This window comes from Carcharhinus amblyrhynchos, chromosome 3, assembly GCF_965287045.1.
Source record: "Carcharhinus amblyrhynchos chromosome 3, sCarAmb.v2.hapA, whole genome shotgun sequence".
Taxonomy (NCBI): Eukaryota; Metazoa; Chordata; class Chondrichthyes; order Carcharhiniformes; family Carcharhinidae; genus Carcharhinus; species Carcharhinus amblyrhynchos.
Genome location: NC_137326.1, coordinates 115,133,849 through 115,147,756, shown reverse-complemented (window position 1 = coordinate 115,147,756; position 13,908 = coordinate 115,133,849). Strand labels below are relative to the sequence as shown.

The 13,908-nt window shown below is 41.5% G+C and overlaps 1 protein-coding gene across 1 annotated transcript in view; it reads right to left on the bottom strand.

The window, feature by feature from the left end:
- LOC145341247 (uncharacterized) overlaps positions 1 to 13,908 on the bottom strand; it is an 83,620-nt gene that overhangs the window by 28,249 nt on the left and 41,463 nt on the right. The window contains exons 5-11 of the mRNA XM_080186173.1: positions 12,694 to 12,843; positions 12,254 to 12,370; positions 8,354 to 8,503; positions 7,914 to 8,030; positions 4,821 to 4,970; positions 4,381 to 4,497; positions 2,598 to 2,795 (exon numbers count right to left, since the gene is read on the bottom strand). Of these exons, the coding sequence (XP_080042299.1) occupies positions 2,598 to 2,795; positions 4,381 to 4,497; positions 4,821 to 4,970; positions 7,914 to 8,030; positions 8,354 to 8,503; positions 12,254 to 12,370; positions 12,694 to 12,843 (999 nt within the window). The remainder of the gene's footprint in view (positions 1 to 2,597; positions 2,796 to 4,380; positions 4,498 to 4,820; positions 4,971 to 7,913; positions 8,031 to 8,353; positions 8,504 to 12,253; positions 12,371 to 12,693; positions 12,844 to 13,908) is intronic.

Sequence of the window (13,908 nt, the reverse complement as noted above, 5' to 3'; positions counted from 1 at the left end):
CACAGAGATTGATGACCAGATCCTGACATGAGTAACATTGTAGTCAGTGCTTGGCAATCTATGTAGAGAGTGAACTTTATACATAAGTGCCAATATTCACAAACATGGATGCAGGCTAGTGTCCTGCCCTCTTGTAAAGTATTTACATTCAGTTTCTGACAATGAGTATGACACATAAATGACTAGTTATTCGCTTCTTTCAAGGAGTACAGCCCAGATCACATTTCCTGACCCATTTTAGTGATGTATTTCTGCACATGGGTTGAAATAATGTATCAAACACTGTTTGCTGTGCAATTGTTCATTCCAATTATGCATCTTTACATTGTGGCTGTCAAGGAGATTCTGCAATCTCTGCATCCTTCAGAACAAATTTGTGATAAAAGTTGATAGTATCATGGAACAAAGCCAACACTGTCACATTAAATGTGGTTGAAGCGAATGAATAGTTTTGACATTGTTCTGTGTAGGCTTTACTCCAGCTACTGTCATTCTGTTCCCTAAAACGTCCATCTCACATATCATGAATGTACTTTTGTCTGTGTTCACCATCAAAATGGGCTGTGTGAGTCAAGTGTGCACTAATGATTGTGCTCTGCCTTGTCCTTACATTGCCATTAACATAGTCAGATAGGTTTAATAAGGTCTGACGAGCCTGAAGTAACATCCCTCTAGTCTTCACTTTCACAACCCTTCACCTCTCCACACACTCCCAATGCTCTCTCCATGCCAACTCATGCCATCCCCAATTGGCCTCTCATATCATCCATGCCAGTCTATGCCCTTCCACCCATCCTGATTTTCACTTCCACTCTCCATGCCAAACTATGCACTTCAATGCTCATTTACCCAATATACACTCTGTACAGAACCAATGAACCTTATAGTAACAATATGTTAACAATGTGTCAAAAAGCTTTTAAAAAGTCATTCATTCATAACTTTCTTTAACAAAATAATTTTACTACAACTCTAAAGTGTCAATCAACCAGCCCTTTGAAGTGTCAATTGCAAAAACTGCAAGTGCTTGACACCCCTTTATCTTGCATAAGTAATATCAACACTTGAGAAATAAATCTAAGAGATAAAGCTGTCAATAAAGAAATGTTTTCTCTTGAGTACAGCTGTTTCAACAGACTAATGGATGTCTGGGGAGCAATTCTCCCCCAGCCCTCGACACTGCTTTTGTAGCACAGCGGGCTGGGAGACTGTAGTGGAGGCCGTCTTTTGGACTCCCCACTGGGTGCCACAGCCTCCAGGCGTCTCCGGCAGCTAAATTTCTGATACCCTCAGCGCAGCACCAGAAATCGGCATGGAGCTGCATAATCCATGCAAATATGAATTTACAAACCATTTGAATCTTATTAGTGGGCCTAGGACTGAAATCACCAGGCCCGCTAACCACTTGCCTCCCTCCTCCCACTTCCAAGAGTAGTTCACCTCCAGCAGGGTTTGTTATAGTGGGGAGCTGGTGGCCTGACCCCGCTGGAGTGAAGGGAGGTCAATCGAGGCCCTCAGAGAGTCAGGAGCTGGGTTGGTGCCACCAAGCATTGCCACCTTGGCAATGGGCAGTGCCAAGGGGGTTGGGCCAAATGGGGTGGGGCCTGATAAGGAGGGGCCTCAGAGGGCAACTGGTTGTGATGGGGGCGGTCCTACTGCCACTCTGCATTTGGGCTGAGCGACAGAAGGAAGGAGCCCTGCAATCGGGGCTGGCCATCGATGTGGAAGCAGGTGGGGTCAGCCTGCTGGGGAGGTCGGGGCTGCAGGGCAAAGGGGGGGTTTGCGACCGCCGGTGCGGGGGTGTGGAGGGGGAGGGATCAGATCGGAAAATCGGAGCTACGGGGTGGTGGGTCGTCGAGTCTCACCTGGGCATGTTTGGGGGGAATTGAGGACATTTGTGCTTTAGAGGCATTGTGGACATTCATGGCTGTGAGAAACAAACTGCTGTTAGATAGATATTTTTGTTCACAACTAAGCAATGTTGTCGACCTGAACAATTGTTGCAATTGTCATGCAATGGCCACGAATGGTTATCAGCTGCTACTTGTATAAATTGGCACTGATGTGACTAAAGGCATATTTCAGGTCTATGATACTGTCATTGATGGTTTGCAGAACAAATTGATTTCTATTGTTGCAATGCTTGGTGTAGCTGTTGGAAAAAACAGATAAAGCGGTGTGGGATACAGTTCTAAAGTCATAGGGCGGAATTTTACTGGCACGTCCGCCCAAGTTTCGCACGATCCCGCTCGAGGCCAATGGAGAATGCTGTTCTCCGAGCCGAGCCTGCGCCCAGAATCGGGGCTGACACGCCAGTAAAATTCTGACCATTGAGTCATTGCAGTTTACAGCATGGAAACACTTTAGATCAGGCTGTTTTTATGAGTCAGGAGAAGCTCAGTACATGTCAAACTGGCAGCTTCACCAATAATGTGCAGATAGAATAACATTGCTCCTTCTATGTTGACAGAATGTTTGCACAGTGTGTATCAAAAAATGTTTCTTAGGTTTCTGATCAAAGGTCATCCTGCAATACGATTCTTTCCAGAACATGAAGTATAAGATGTCTCATTATGACAATTTCACTTGCTTCTTACCTCCTGTTGTTGAACTGATTGCTGTTGTTACGGACTCACTTGTCAATGGCTGAGTGGAACTCTCAGTAGTTGTTCGAGTTGTTAGTTCAGGTGTACTAGTTGATGTTGTAGTAGATGTAAAGATTGGTGTTGTAGTTGTTGACAGTACAGGTGTAGAAGATGTCTCAGCAGTAGTGCTTGTAGGTATGGTTAATGAAGCTGCGTAGACAAGACAAAACTTTAGTCTCAAAATATAACATGGGCTACTTCGTACCTGTCCTGCTTAAATACCATGATATTAATTCCGAGAAATGAATGGTTTCAATCTAGATGTCTTTGCATTCTTGCCATTTAAAAAAGTTATTTCATCTGTGATTATGAGGCAACAAAATAATTGTTTTTAATTCAATTAAAAGGGCAGAACTCTCCATCCTGGGACTAAGTCCCGTGGCAGGTGCAGAAATGTGGAATGTCTTCCATCATGGAAGTCAGTGGGAAAACAAGGTGAATCTTCCAGCTCTGACATCCATCCTGAATCCAGAGGCTGCCACAGGCATTCATCAGGTGAGTCACAACATCTGCGTGCCATATTGTTCATGACATGTTTTGCACCGGCATGTTTCCCCACCAGTGTTGTGGAGATATGGACAGGGAGGGATTGGTCCTTCATTTACAGCTCAGTTGTGGAAGCAAGTCAGTTTCACACTGGCCTCCAGCATGTTTCCTGATAAGCCATGGAGGGAACCATCAGAAGAACACCAAGAAATTCTACTGGCAATCAAACCAATTTCTGGGCTTCCTGTTAAACACCCTGCCTCACCCCAGCTCACCAGGCCCATAGGAGAGTCTCCCCATAGACTCTGATACACCATAGTTAGCACAAGTGGAAGATCTACTGAGAAATTCATGCTGACAATAAAATCGATTTCTGGGTCTCCTGTAGAACTCACCTCACCCCTGCCCGCCATTGAATTCATCAACTGGGCCATGGGAAAATTCTCCCCATGGACTCTGGCATGAGTTTAATTATTATGGAAGTTCTTCTTGTGGCTCACTTGTTAATGGCTGTTAGTCCTGGTGTACATTGAATAGAATAGAATCATAGAATCCCTACAGTACAGAAGAAGGCCACTCAACCCATCAAGTCTGCACTGATCACAATCCCATATAGGTGCAATTCCCAGATGTTTATCCTGCTAATCTCCTAACACTAGGGTCAATTTAGCATGGCCAATCAACCTAACCCACACATTTTTGGACTGTGGGAGGAAACCAGAACACCCAAAAGAATGTGCGGGGGAGAATGTGCAAACTCCACAGAGACAGTGACCTGAGGTTGGAATTGAACCCAGGTCCATGGCGCTGTAAGGGAGCAGTGCTAACCACTGTGCTACATGCCGCCCCAAATGTTATAGAAGATGTAAAGATTATTGTAGTTGTTGATTATTTAGATGTAAAAAATGTCTCAATAGAAATAGTTCCAGGATAATTTGATGTAGCTGTGTAAAAAAAAATCTTTAGTCTTTAAATATAACATGAACTTAATCTTATTTATCCAACATAAAGTGCATGCTTTTAATCCTAACATACGTAATATTGTTATTTCCAATCAGGATGCCCTAGTATTCTTGTATTGTTAATTGTTCTTATTGCAGCTATGATTAAAAAGTGACAAAATGTAATTAGTATTTAAATCAATCATAAACTCTCACAGGATTGAATCACTTTCAGTACCAACAGAATGGTACTGGTCCTATTGTTTTTGAACTGATTCATGTTGCTGGACTTATTGTTGTGGACTCACTTGTTAATATCTGAGTGGACCTCTCTGTAGTTGTTAGTTCTGCTGTACTTGCTGGGATTGTTGTAACAGTTGATTGTTCGGAAGTAGAAGATGTCGCAGCGGGATTAGTTGACGTAGCTGTGTCAAAAAAAATCTAACTTTAGTCTCAAGGTATAACATAAACTTATTCTTTCTTCTTGTACTTATATGGCATGACAGCAATTCTGACAAAAGTAATATTCCATTCAGGATGTCTTGCTTATCTGATGTGTTTCATTATTTCAGCTCTCATTATGAAGCAACAAACTATAATCAATTCTTCTTGCAATCATAACTCTGGAATGAGTTTAATTATTTTGAGAACCATCAGTCTGCAATTGCAGTTAAGGGAACAATCTGATCCTTACTATTTCCTATTGCTGTTAGTCTGATGTTTGTTGTTGAGCGTGTTATGTACTCACTTGCTAATGTCTGAGTGGAACTCTGTGTAGTTGTTAGACCGGGTGTATTTGTTGACATCGTAGCAGATGTAAACATTGGTATTGTAGTTGTTGATTGTACAGGCGTCGAAGATGTCACAACAGGAGAGCTTGTAGGAGCGGCTGCTGTAGCTGTGTAAACAAGACGAAACTGTTGTCTTTAAATATAACATCAGTTTAATCTTACCTGTCCTACTCAAATTGCATTATGTTAATTTTAAAAAATGACAGCTGGAATTCTCCAGCCCATGGAAAATCCTGCCCATGGTTTCATATTGTTGTTAAAAAGTAGGATAATATACTTTGGGGAGAAGTTTAGCGTAAAGGGTTAACAGATGGGATATGCTGATGTATGGTGCAGGTGATGATGATGTACCACTGACATCAGTAAGCCATATGCTTGACAATTGCAAGAGAGGTTAAAATTATGCCTTGGAGCAACATGCCTACTTTGTAACCTGTTTAGATGTTGCACTAATAAATAAGTGTTAAGTAAATACCAGAGGATGTCTACGGTCTGCCTAAGCACCATTTCCCATGCCTAGAATCCAATTTGGAGGATCCATCTCAGAACACCTCTTATGAGTTGCAGGATGACTGAACTGCAAGGAGAATGAAGATTTTCCAGTGAAACGCTGATCAAGAAAAGATTGCAGGAAATCAATCTGTGGATACTCTGGAGCAGAACAGAAGGTCTCAGGAACTTGTGGTTTTCTCAAAGCGCTCCTGGGAGAAGTTTCAGAGAGCGAAAATCTTCAACATTATGGAAAACAACCAGAGCTGCACCATTCACTGCCCTATCACAGATTGAAAGGACATTCAAAATCTGAGATGTCAGTGAACATTGAGGATGAAGGAAAATTAAGAGCAATTTTGTGTACGACTGTTAGGAAAAGATGTAGAATGATTTCCCATTGATCTTCCAGGAGGACTACATTCTGTAGGCAGTGGTTAGAAAGTCACACTTCTCTCTATTTGATATGGTTCCACACCTGGCAATCGGGAAGAATTGCAGAGACTATGGAGACGAGGAAGCCTCAAATTCTGCCATAAGAAAAATTTCCTGCCGGCAATCAATTTAGGACAAGATTGCTGTTTAGGATTCTACAGCTTGAGAAGTGCTAAAGATTTTGTTGCAGTATCCATGCTGATTTCTTGCTCTGGAGGGAAGACTCTCATCTGGAACTGGAATAGGGCTGCAATTGACTCTCACCTTTTGAAGGTGTTAGCTCTTTAGCAACATGATCTTCTATAGATTCTAACTTGCACTGAGATAAAGTCATAGAGTCGCAGGGGACAATCTTACCAAAAAAACTCCAAGTGCCAAATAAATGTGAAAAGAGGAGAGAATTGTACCCATTTCTTTCAGTGATGTAATCTTATGCCATTTAGTGCAAAAAATGAGGTAAAGTGTGATTCACACCAGTAAAGGGAGTGGATGGATTCTATTATCACCAGAAATCCAGCTGATAACAGCTAGGACACTTGTAGGAACAATAGGAATCTTTGAATCAGCAACTGGCAAACATGAGTCCACCACAAGACACACCTGTTGGTCCATGTATCAGGCTCAACTCTCCTTCTCAACTGTTCGACTTTTTTTTTACCCGATTTCCTTGGACAACATAGCAGAACAGTCCTGTAGTTTCCACAATTTTGCCAGCCGTAGCAATCCAGCTGTAAAATTCTTCTCCATGACTAAATCATCAACTTGGAAAATTCTGTCACTTTCTCTTGGTTTTCTTTCCAGGACGCTTGCCTAGCCCCCGCCCTCACTGCTAAATTTGGAAATACCAAATCTGAATGGATTCATAGCCAAAGTCCCATTACTTATGCAGCTGGTGTAATCCCTGTGGTTGCATTCGGCATGGTATTGTATGACAACAAGAAACATGGCCAAACATAAAAGCAGTGGCCTATGAAATTGCTTTTCATAGATGACTTGAACTTTTGTACAGCTGGTTCTGCTAATCCATTGGAAGCTGGATGGTAAGGGACCTACTGAACATGGCAAATACCCTTTGGTGTAACAAATTTTTGAAATTCTTCTGCTGTAAATGCTGTGCCATTGTCTGACTTTAAGACTTGTGGAATGTCATAGATAGCAAAATGCTGCCACAATTTGCCAATGTTGACTGTGGCTGTTGTAGACTTCATCAATTGGACATCCAGGTATTTAGAATGAGCATCGGCCTGGATGAGGAACATAGAACATAGAAAAACTACTGCAGAAACAGGCCCTTTGGCCCATAAGTTGTGCAGAACATGTTCCTACCCACTAGGCTTACCTATAATCCTCTATCTTACTAAGTCCCATGTACTCATCCAAAAGTCTCTTAAAAGTCCCTTGGACATATGAACAGAATTATAGAATCCCTACAGTGCAGAAGGAGGCCACTCAGCCCATCAAGTCTGCACTGACCACAATCCCACACAGGCCCTATTCCCAGATGTTTACCCTGCTAATCCCCTAACACTAGGGTCAATTTAGCATGGCCAATCAACCTAACCCGCACATTTTTGGACTGTGGGAGAAACCAGAACACCCGAAGGTAACCCATGCAGGGGAGAATGTGCAAACTCCACAGAGACAGTGACCCGAGGTTGGAATCAAACCCAGGTCCCTGGCACTGTAAGGGAGTAGTGCTAACCATTGTGCTACATGCCGCCCCAAATGTTATAGAAGATGTAAAGATTATTGTAGTTGTTGATTATTTAGATGTAAAAAATGTCTCAATAGAAATGGTTCTAGGATAATGTGATGTAGCTGTGTAAACGAAATCAATCTTTACTCTTTAAATATAACATGAACTGAATCTTACTTATCCAACATAAAGTGCATGCTTTTCATCCTCACATATATAATACTGTAATTTCCAATCAGGATGCACTTGTACTCTTGTATTGTTAATTATTTTAATTCAAGCTGTGATGACGAAGTGACAAAATGTAATCAGTATTTAAATCAATCATAAACTCTCACAGGATTGAATCATTTTCAGCACCATCAGAATGGTACTGGTCCTATTGTTTTTGAACTGATTCATGTTGCTGAATTCATTGTTGTGGACTCACTTGTTAATATCTGAGTGGACCTCTCTGTAGTTGTTAGTTCTGCTGTACTTGCTGGGATTGTTGTAAAAGTTGATTCTTCGGGAGTAGAAGATGTCGCAGCAGGATTAGTTGATATAGCTGTGTCAAAAAAAATCAAACTTTAGTCTCAAGGTATAACATAAACTTATTCTTTCTTCTTTTACTTAAAAGGCATGATGGCAATTCTGACAAAAGTAATGTTCCATTCAGGATGTCTTGTTTATATGATGCGTTTCATTATTTCAGCTCTCATTATGAAGCAACAAACTATAATCATTTCTTCTTGCAATCATAACTCTGGAATGAGTTTAATTATTTTGAGAACCATCAGTCTGCAATTGCAGTTAAAGGAACAATCTGATCCTTACTATTTCCTGTTGCTGTTAGTCTGATATTTGTTGTTGAGCATGTTATGAACTCACTTGCTAATGTCTGAGTGGAACTCTGTGTAGTTGTTAGACCGGGTATACTTGTTGATGTTGTAGTAGATGTAAAGCTTGGTGTTGTAGTTGTTGATTGTACAGGTGTCGAAGATGTCGCAACAGGAGAGCTTGTAGGAGCGGCTGATGTAGCTGTGTAAACAAGATGAAACTGTTGTCTTTAAATATAACATCAGTTTAATCTTACCTGTCCCACTCAAATTGCATTATGTTAGTTATAAAAAATGACAGCTGGAATTCTCCAGCCCATGGAAAATCCTGCCCATGGTTTCATATTGTTGTTAAGAAGTAGGATAATATACTTTTGGGAGAAGTTTAGTATCAAGGGTTAACAGATGGGATATGCTGATGTATGGTGCAGGTGATGATGATGTACCACTGACATCAGCAAGCCATATGTTTGACATTTGCAAGAGAGGTTAGAATTATGCCTTGGAGCAACATGCCTACTTTGTAACCTGTTTAGATGTTGCACTAATAAATAAGTGTTAAGTAAATACCAGAGGATGTCTACGGTCTGCCTAAGCACCATTTCCCATGCCTAGAATCCAATTTGGAGGATCCATCTCAGAACACCTCTTATGAGTTGCAGGATGACTGAACTGCAAGGAGAATGAAGATTTTCCAGTGAAATGCTGATCAAGAAAAGATTGCAGGAAATCAATCTGTGGATACTCTGGAGCAGAACAGAAGGTCTCAGGAACTTGTGGTTTTCTCAAAGCGCTCCTGGGAGAAGTTTCAGAGAGCGAAAATCTTCAACATTATGGAAAACAACCAGAGCTGCACCATTCACTGCCCTATCACAGATTGAAAGGACATTCAAAATCTGAGATGTCAGTGAACATTGAGGATGAAGGAAAATTAAGAGCAATTTTGTGTACGACTGTTAGGAAAAGATGTAGAATGATTTCCCATTGATCTTCCAGGAGGACTACTTTCTGTAGGCAGTGGTTAGAAAGTCACACTTCTCTCTATTTGATATGGTTCCACACCTGGCAATCGGGAAGAATTGCAGAGAATATGGAGACGAGGAAGCCTCAAATTCTGCCATAAGAAAAATTTCCTGCCGGCAATCAATTTAGGACAAGATTGCTGTTTAGGATTCTACAGCTTGAGAAGTGCTAAAGATTTTGTTGCAGTATCCATGCTGATTTCTTGCTCTGGAGGGAAGATTCTCATCTGGAACTGGAATAGGGCTGCAATTGACTCTCACCTTTTGAAGGTGTTAGCTCTTTAGCAACATGATCCTCTATAGATTCTAACTTGCACTGAGATAAAGTCATAGAGTCGCAGGGGACAATCTTACCAAAAAAACTCCAAGTGCCAAATAAATGTGAAAAGAGGAGAGAATTGTACCCATTTCTTTCAGTGATGTAATTTTATGCCATTTAGTGCAAAAAATGAGGTAAAGTGTGATTCACACCAGTAAAGGGAGTGGATGGATTCTATTATCACCAGAAATCCAGCTGATAACAGCTAGAACACTTGTAGGAACAATAGGAATCTTTGAATCAGCAACTGGCAAACATGAGTCCACCACAAGACACACCTGTTGGTCCATGTATCAGGCTCAACTCTCCTTCTCAACTGTTCGACTTTTTTTTACCCGATTTCCTTGGACAACATAGCAGAACAGTCCTGTAGTTTCCACAATTTTGCCAGCCGTAGCAATCCAGCTGTAAAATTCTTCTCCATGACTAAATCATCAACTTGGAAAATTCTGTCACTTTCTCTTGGTTTTCTTTCCAGGACGCTTGCCTAGCCCCCGCCCTCACTGCTAAATTTGGAAATACCAAATCTGAATGGATTCATAGCCAAAGTCCCATTACTTATGCAGCTGGTGTAATCCCTGTGGTTGCATTCGGCATGGTATTGTATGACAACAAGAAACATGGCCAAACATAAAAGCAGTGGGCAAGTGTGAGGTGGTCCACTTTGGTAGGAAGAATGGTAGGAAGGACTATTACTTACGTGGCGAAAAACTGCAGCAGGCGACGGTGCAGAGGGACCTCGGGGTCCTTGTGCATGAGTCGCAAAAACCCAGCCTGCAGGTGCAGCAGGTGGTCAGGAAGGCGAATGGGATGCTGGCCTTCATAGCGAGGGGGATTGAATGTAAAAGTAGGGAGGTCTTGCTGCAGCTGTATAGGGCATTGGTGAGGCCGCAGCTGGAGTACTGTGTGCAGTTTTGGGCGCCGCACCTGCGCAAGGATATTTTGGCCCTGGAGGGAGTGCAGAGGAGGTTTACTAGGCTGATACCGGAGTTGAGGGGGTTGAGCTATGAGGAGAGGCTGAATAAACTAGGCTTGTACTCACTAGAGTTTAGAAGAATGAGGGGAGATCTCATTGAGACGTATAAGATGATGAATGGGATGGATAGGATAGAGGTGGAGAGACTCTTCCCGCTCAAAAAAGACAGTAGGACTAGGGGGCACAGCCTCAAGATAAAGGGGAGGCGGTTTAGAACGGAGTTGAGGAGGAACTTCTTCACTCAAAGGGTGGTGAATCTCTGGAATTCTCTGCCCGTTGAAGTGGTGGAGGCTGCCTCGCTAAATATTCTTAAGAAGCGGGTTGATGGGTTTTTGATAAGAGAGGGGATTAAGGGTTATGGGGAGAGGGCGGGAAAGTGGAACTGAGCCACAACAGATCAGCCATGATCTTATTGAATGGCGGGGCAGGCTCGAAGGGCTAGATGGCCTACTCCTGCTCCTATTTCTTATGTTATTATGTTTAAATTGCTTTTCATAGATGACTTGAACTTTTGTACAGCTGGTTCTGCTAATCCATTGGAAGCTGGATGGTAAGGGACCTACTGAACATGGCAAATACCCTTTGGTGTAACAAATTTTTGAAATTCTTCTGCTGTAAATGCTGTGCCATTGTCTGACTTTAAGACTTGTGGAATGTCATAGATAGCAAAATGCTGCCACAATTTGCCAATGTTGACTGTGGCTGTTGTAGACTTCATCAATTGGACATCCAGGTATTTAGAATGAGCATCGGCCTGGATGAGGAACATAGAACATAGAAAAACTACTGCAGAAACAAGCCCTTTGGCCCATAAGTTGTGCAGAACATGTTCCTACCCACTCGGCTTACCTATAATCCTCTATCTTACTAAGTCCCATGTACTCATCCAAAAGTCTCTTAAAAGTTCCTTGGACATATGAACAGAATTATAGAATCCCCACAGTGCAGAAGGAGGCCACTCAGCCCATCAAGTCTGCACTGACCACAATCCCACACAGGCCCTATTCCCAGATGTTTACCCTGCTAATCCCCTAACACTAGGGTCAATTTAGCATGGCCAATCAACCTAACCCACACATTTTTGGACTGTGGGAGAAATCAGAACACCCGAAGGTAACCCATGCAGGGGAGAATGTGCAAACTCCACAGAGACAGTGACCCGAGGTTGGAATCAAACCCAGATCCCTGGCGCTGTAAGGGAGTAGTGCTAACCACTGTGCTATATGCCGCCCCAAATGTTATAGAAGATGTAAAGATTATTGTAGTTGCTGATTATTTAGATGTAAAAAATGTCTCAATAGAAATGGTTCTAGGATAATGTGATGTAGCTGTGTAAACAAAATCAATCTTTACTCTTTAAATATAACATGAACTGAATCTTACTTATCCAACATAAAGTGCATGTTTTCATCCTCACATATATAATATTGTAATTTCCAATCAGGATGCACTTGTATTCTTGTATAGTTAATTATTTTTATTGAAGCTGTGATTACAAAGTGACAAAATGTAATCAGTATTTAAATCAATCATAAACTCTCACAGAATTGAATCATTTTCAGTGCCATCAGAATGGTACTGGTCCTATTGTTTTTGAACTGATTCATGTTGCTGAACTTATTGTTGTGGACTCACTTGTTAATATCTGAGTGGGCCTCTCTGTAGTTGTTAGTTCTGCTGTACTTGCTGAGATTGTTGTAACAGTTGATTGTTCGGGAGTAGAAGATGTCGCAGCAGGATTAGTTGACGTAGCTGTGTCAAAAAAAATCAAACTTTAGTCTCAAGGTATAACATAAACTTATTCTTTCTTCTTGTACTTATATGGCATGATGGCAATTCTGACAAAAGTAATGTTCCATTCAGGATGTCTTGTTTATATGATGCGTTTCATTATTTCAGCTCTCATTATGAAGCAACAAACTATAATCATTTCTTCTTGCAATCATAACTCTGGAATGAGTTTAATTGTTTTGAGAACCATCAGTCTGCAATTGCAGTTAAAGGAACAATCTGATCCTTACTATTTCCTATTGCTGTTAGTCTGATGTCTGTTGTTGAGCGTGTTATGTACTCACTTGCTAATGTCTGAGTGGAACTCTGTGTAGTTGTTAGACCGGGTATACTTGTTGATGTTGTAGTAGATGTAAAGATTGGTGTTGTAGTTGTTGATTGTACAGGTGTCGAAGATGTCGCAACAGGAGAGCTTGTAGGAGCGGCTGATGTAGCTGTGTAAACAAGATGAAACTGTTGTCTTTAAATATAACATCAGTTTAATCTTACCTGTCCCACTCAAATTACAAAGAACAAAGAACAAAGAACAAAGAACAACACAGCACGGGAAACAGGCCCTTCGGCCCAACGAGCCCGCGCCGCCGTCCTACTATCTCAGTGACCTATTCATGATTTTAGTCTACGCCTAACGTGCGAGGATCAGGGAGGTCCAATTTAGGGACAATTTTAGTACCCAATCAATCAGCCTACATTATGTTAATTATAAAAAATGACAGCTGGAATTCTCCAGCCCATGGAAAATCCTGCCCATGGTTTCATATTGTTGTTAAAAAGTAGGATAATATACTTTGGGGAGAAGTTTAGTATAAAGAGTTAACAGATGGAATATGCTGATGTATGGTGCAGGTGATGATGATGTACCACTGACATCAGTAAGCCATATGTCTGACATTTGCAAGAGAGGTTAAAATTATGCCTTGGAGCAACATGCCTACTTTGTAACCTGTTTAGATGTTGCACTAATAAATAAGTGTTAAGTAAATACCAGAGGATGTCTACGGTCTGCCTAAGCACCATTTCCCATGCCTAGAATCCAATTTGGAGGATCCGTCTCAGAACACCTCTTATGGGTTGCAGGATGACTCAACTGCAAGGACAGTGAAGATTTTCCAGTGAAACGCTGATCAAGAAAAGATTGCAGGAAATCAATCTGTGGATACTCTGGAGCAGAACAGAAGGTCTCAGGAACTTGTGGAACTTGTGGTTTTCTCAAAGGGCTCCTGGGAGAAGTTTCAGAGAGCAAAAATCTTCAACATTATGGAAAATAACCAGAGCTGCACCATTCACTGCCCTATCACAGATTGAAAGGACATTCAAAATCTGAGATGTCAGTGAACATTGAGGATGAAGGAAAATTAAGAGCAATTTTGTGTACGACTGTTAGGAAAAGATGTAGAATGATTTCCCATTGATCTTCCAGGAGGACTACTTTCTGTAGGCAGTGGTTAGAAAGTCACACTTCTCTCTATTTGATATGGTTCCACACCTGGCAATCGGGA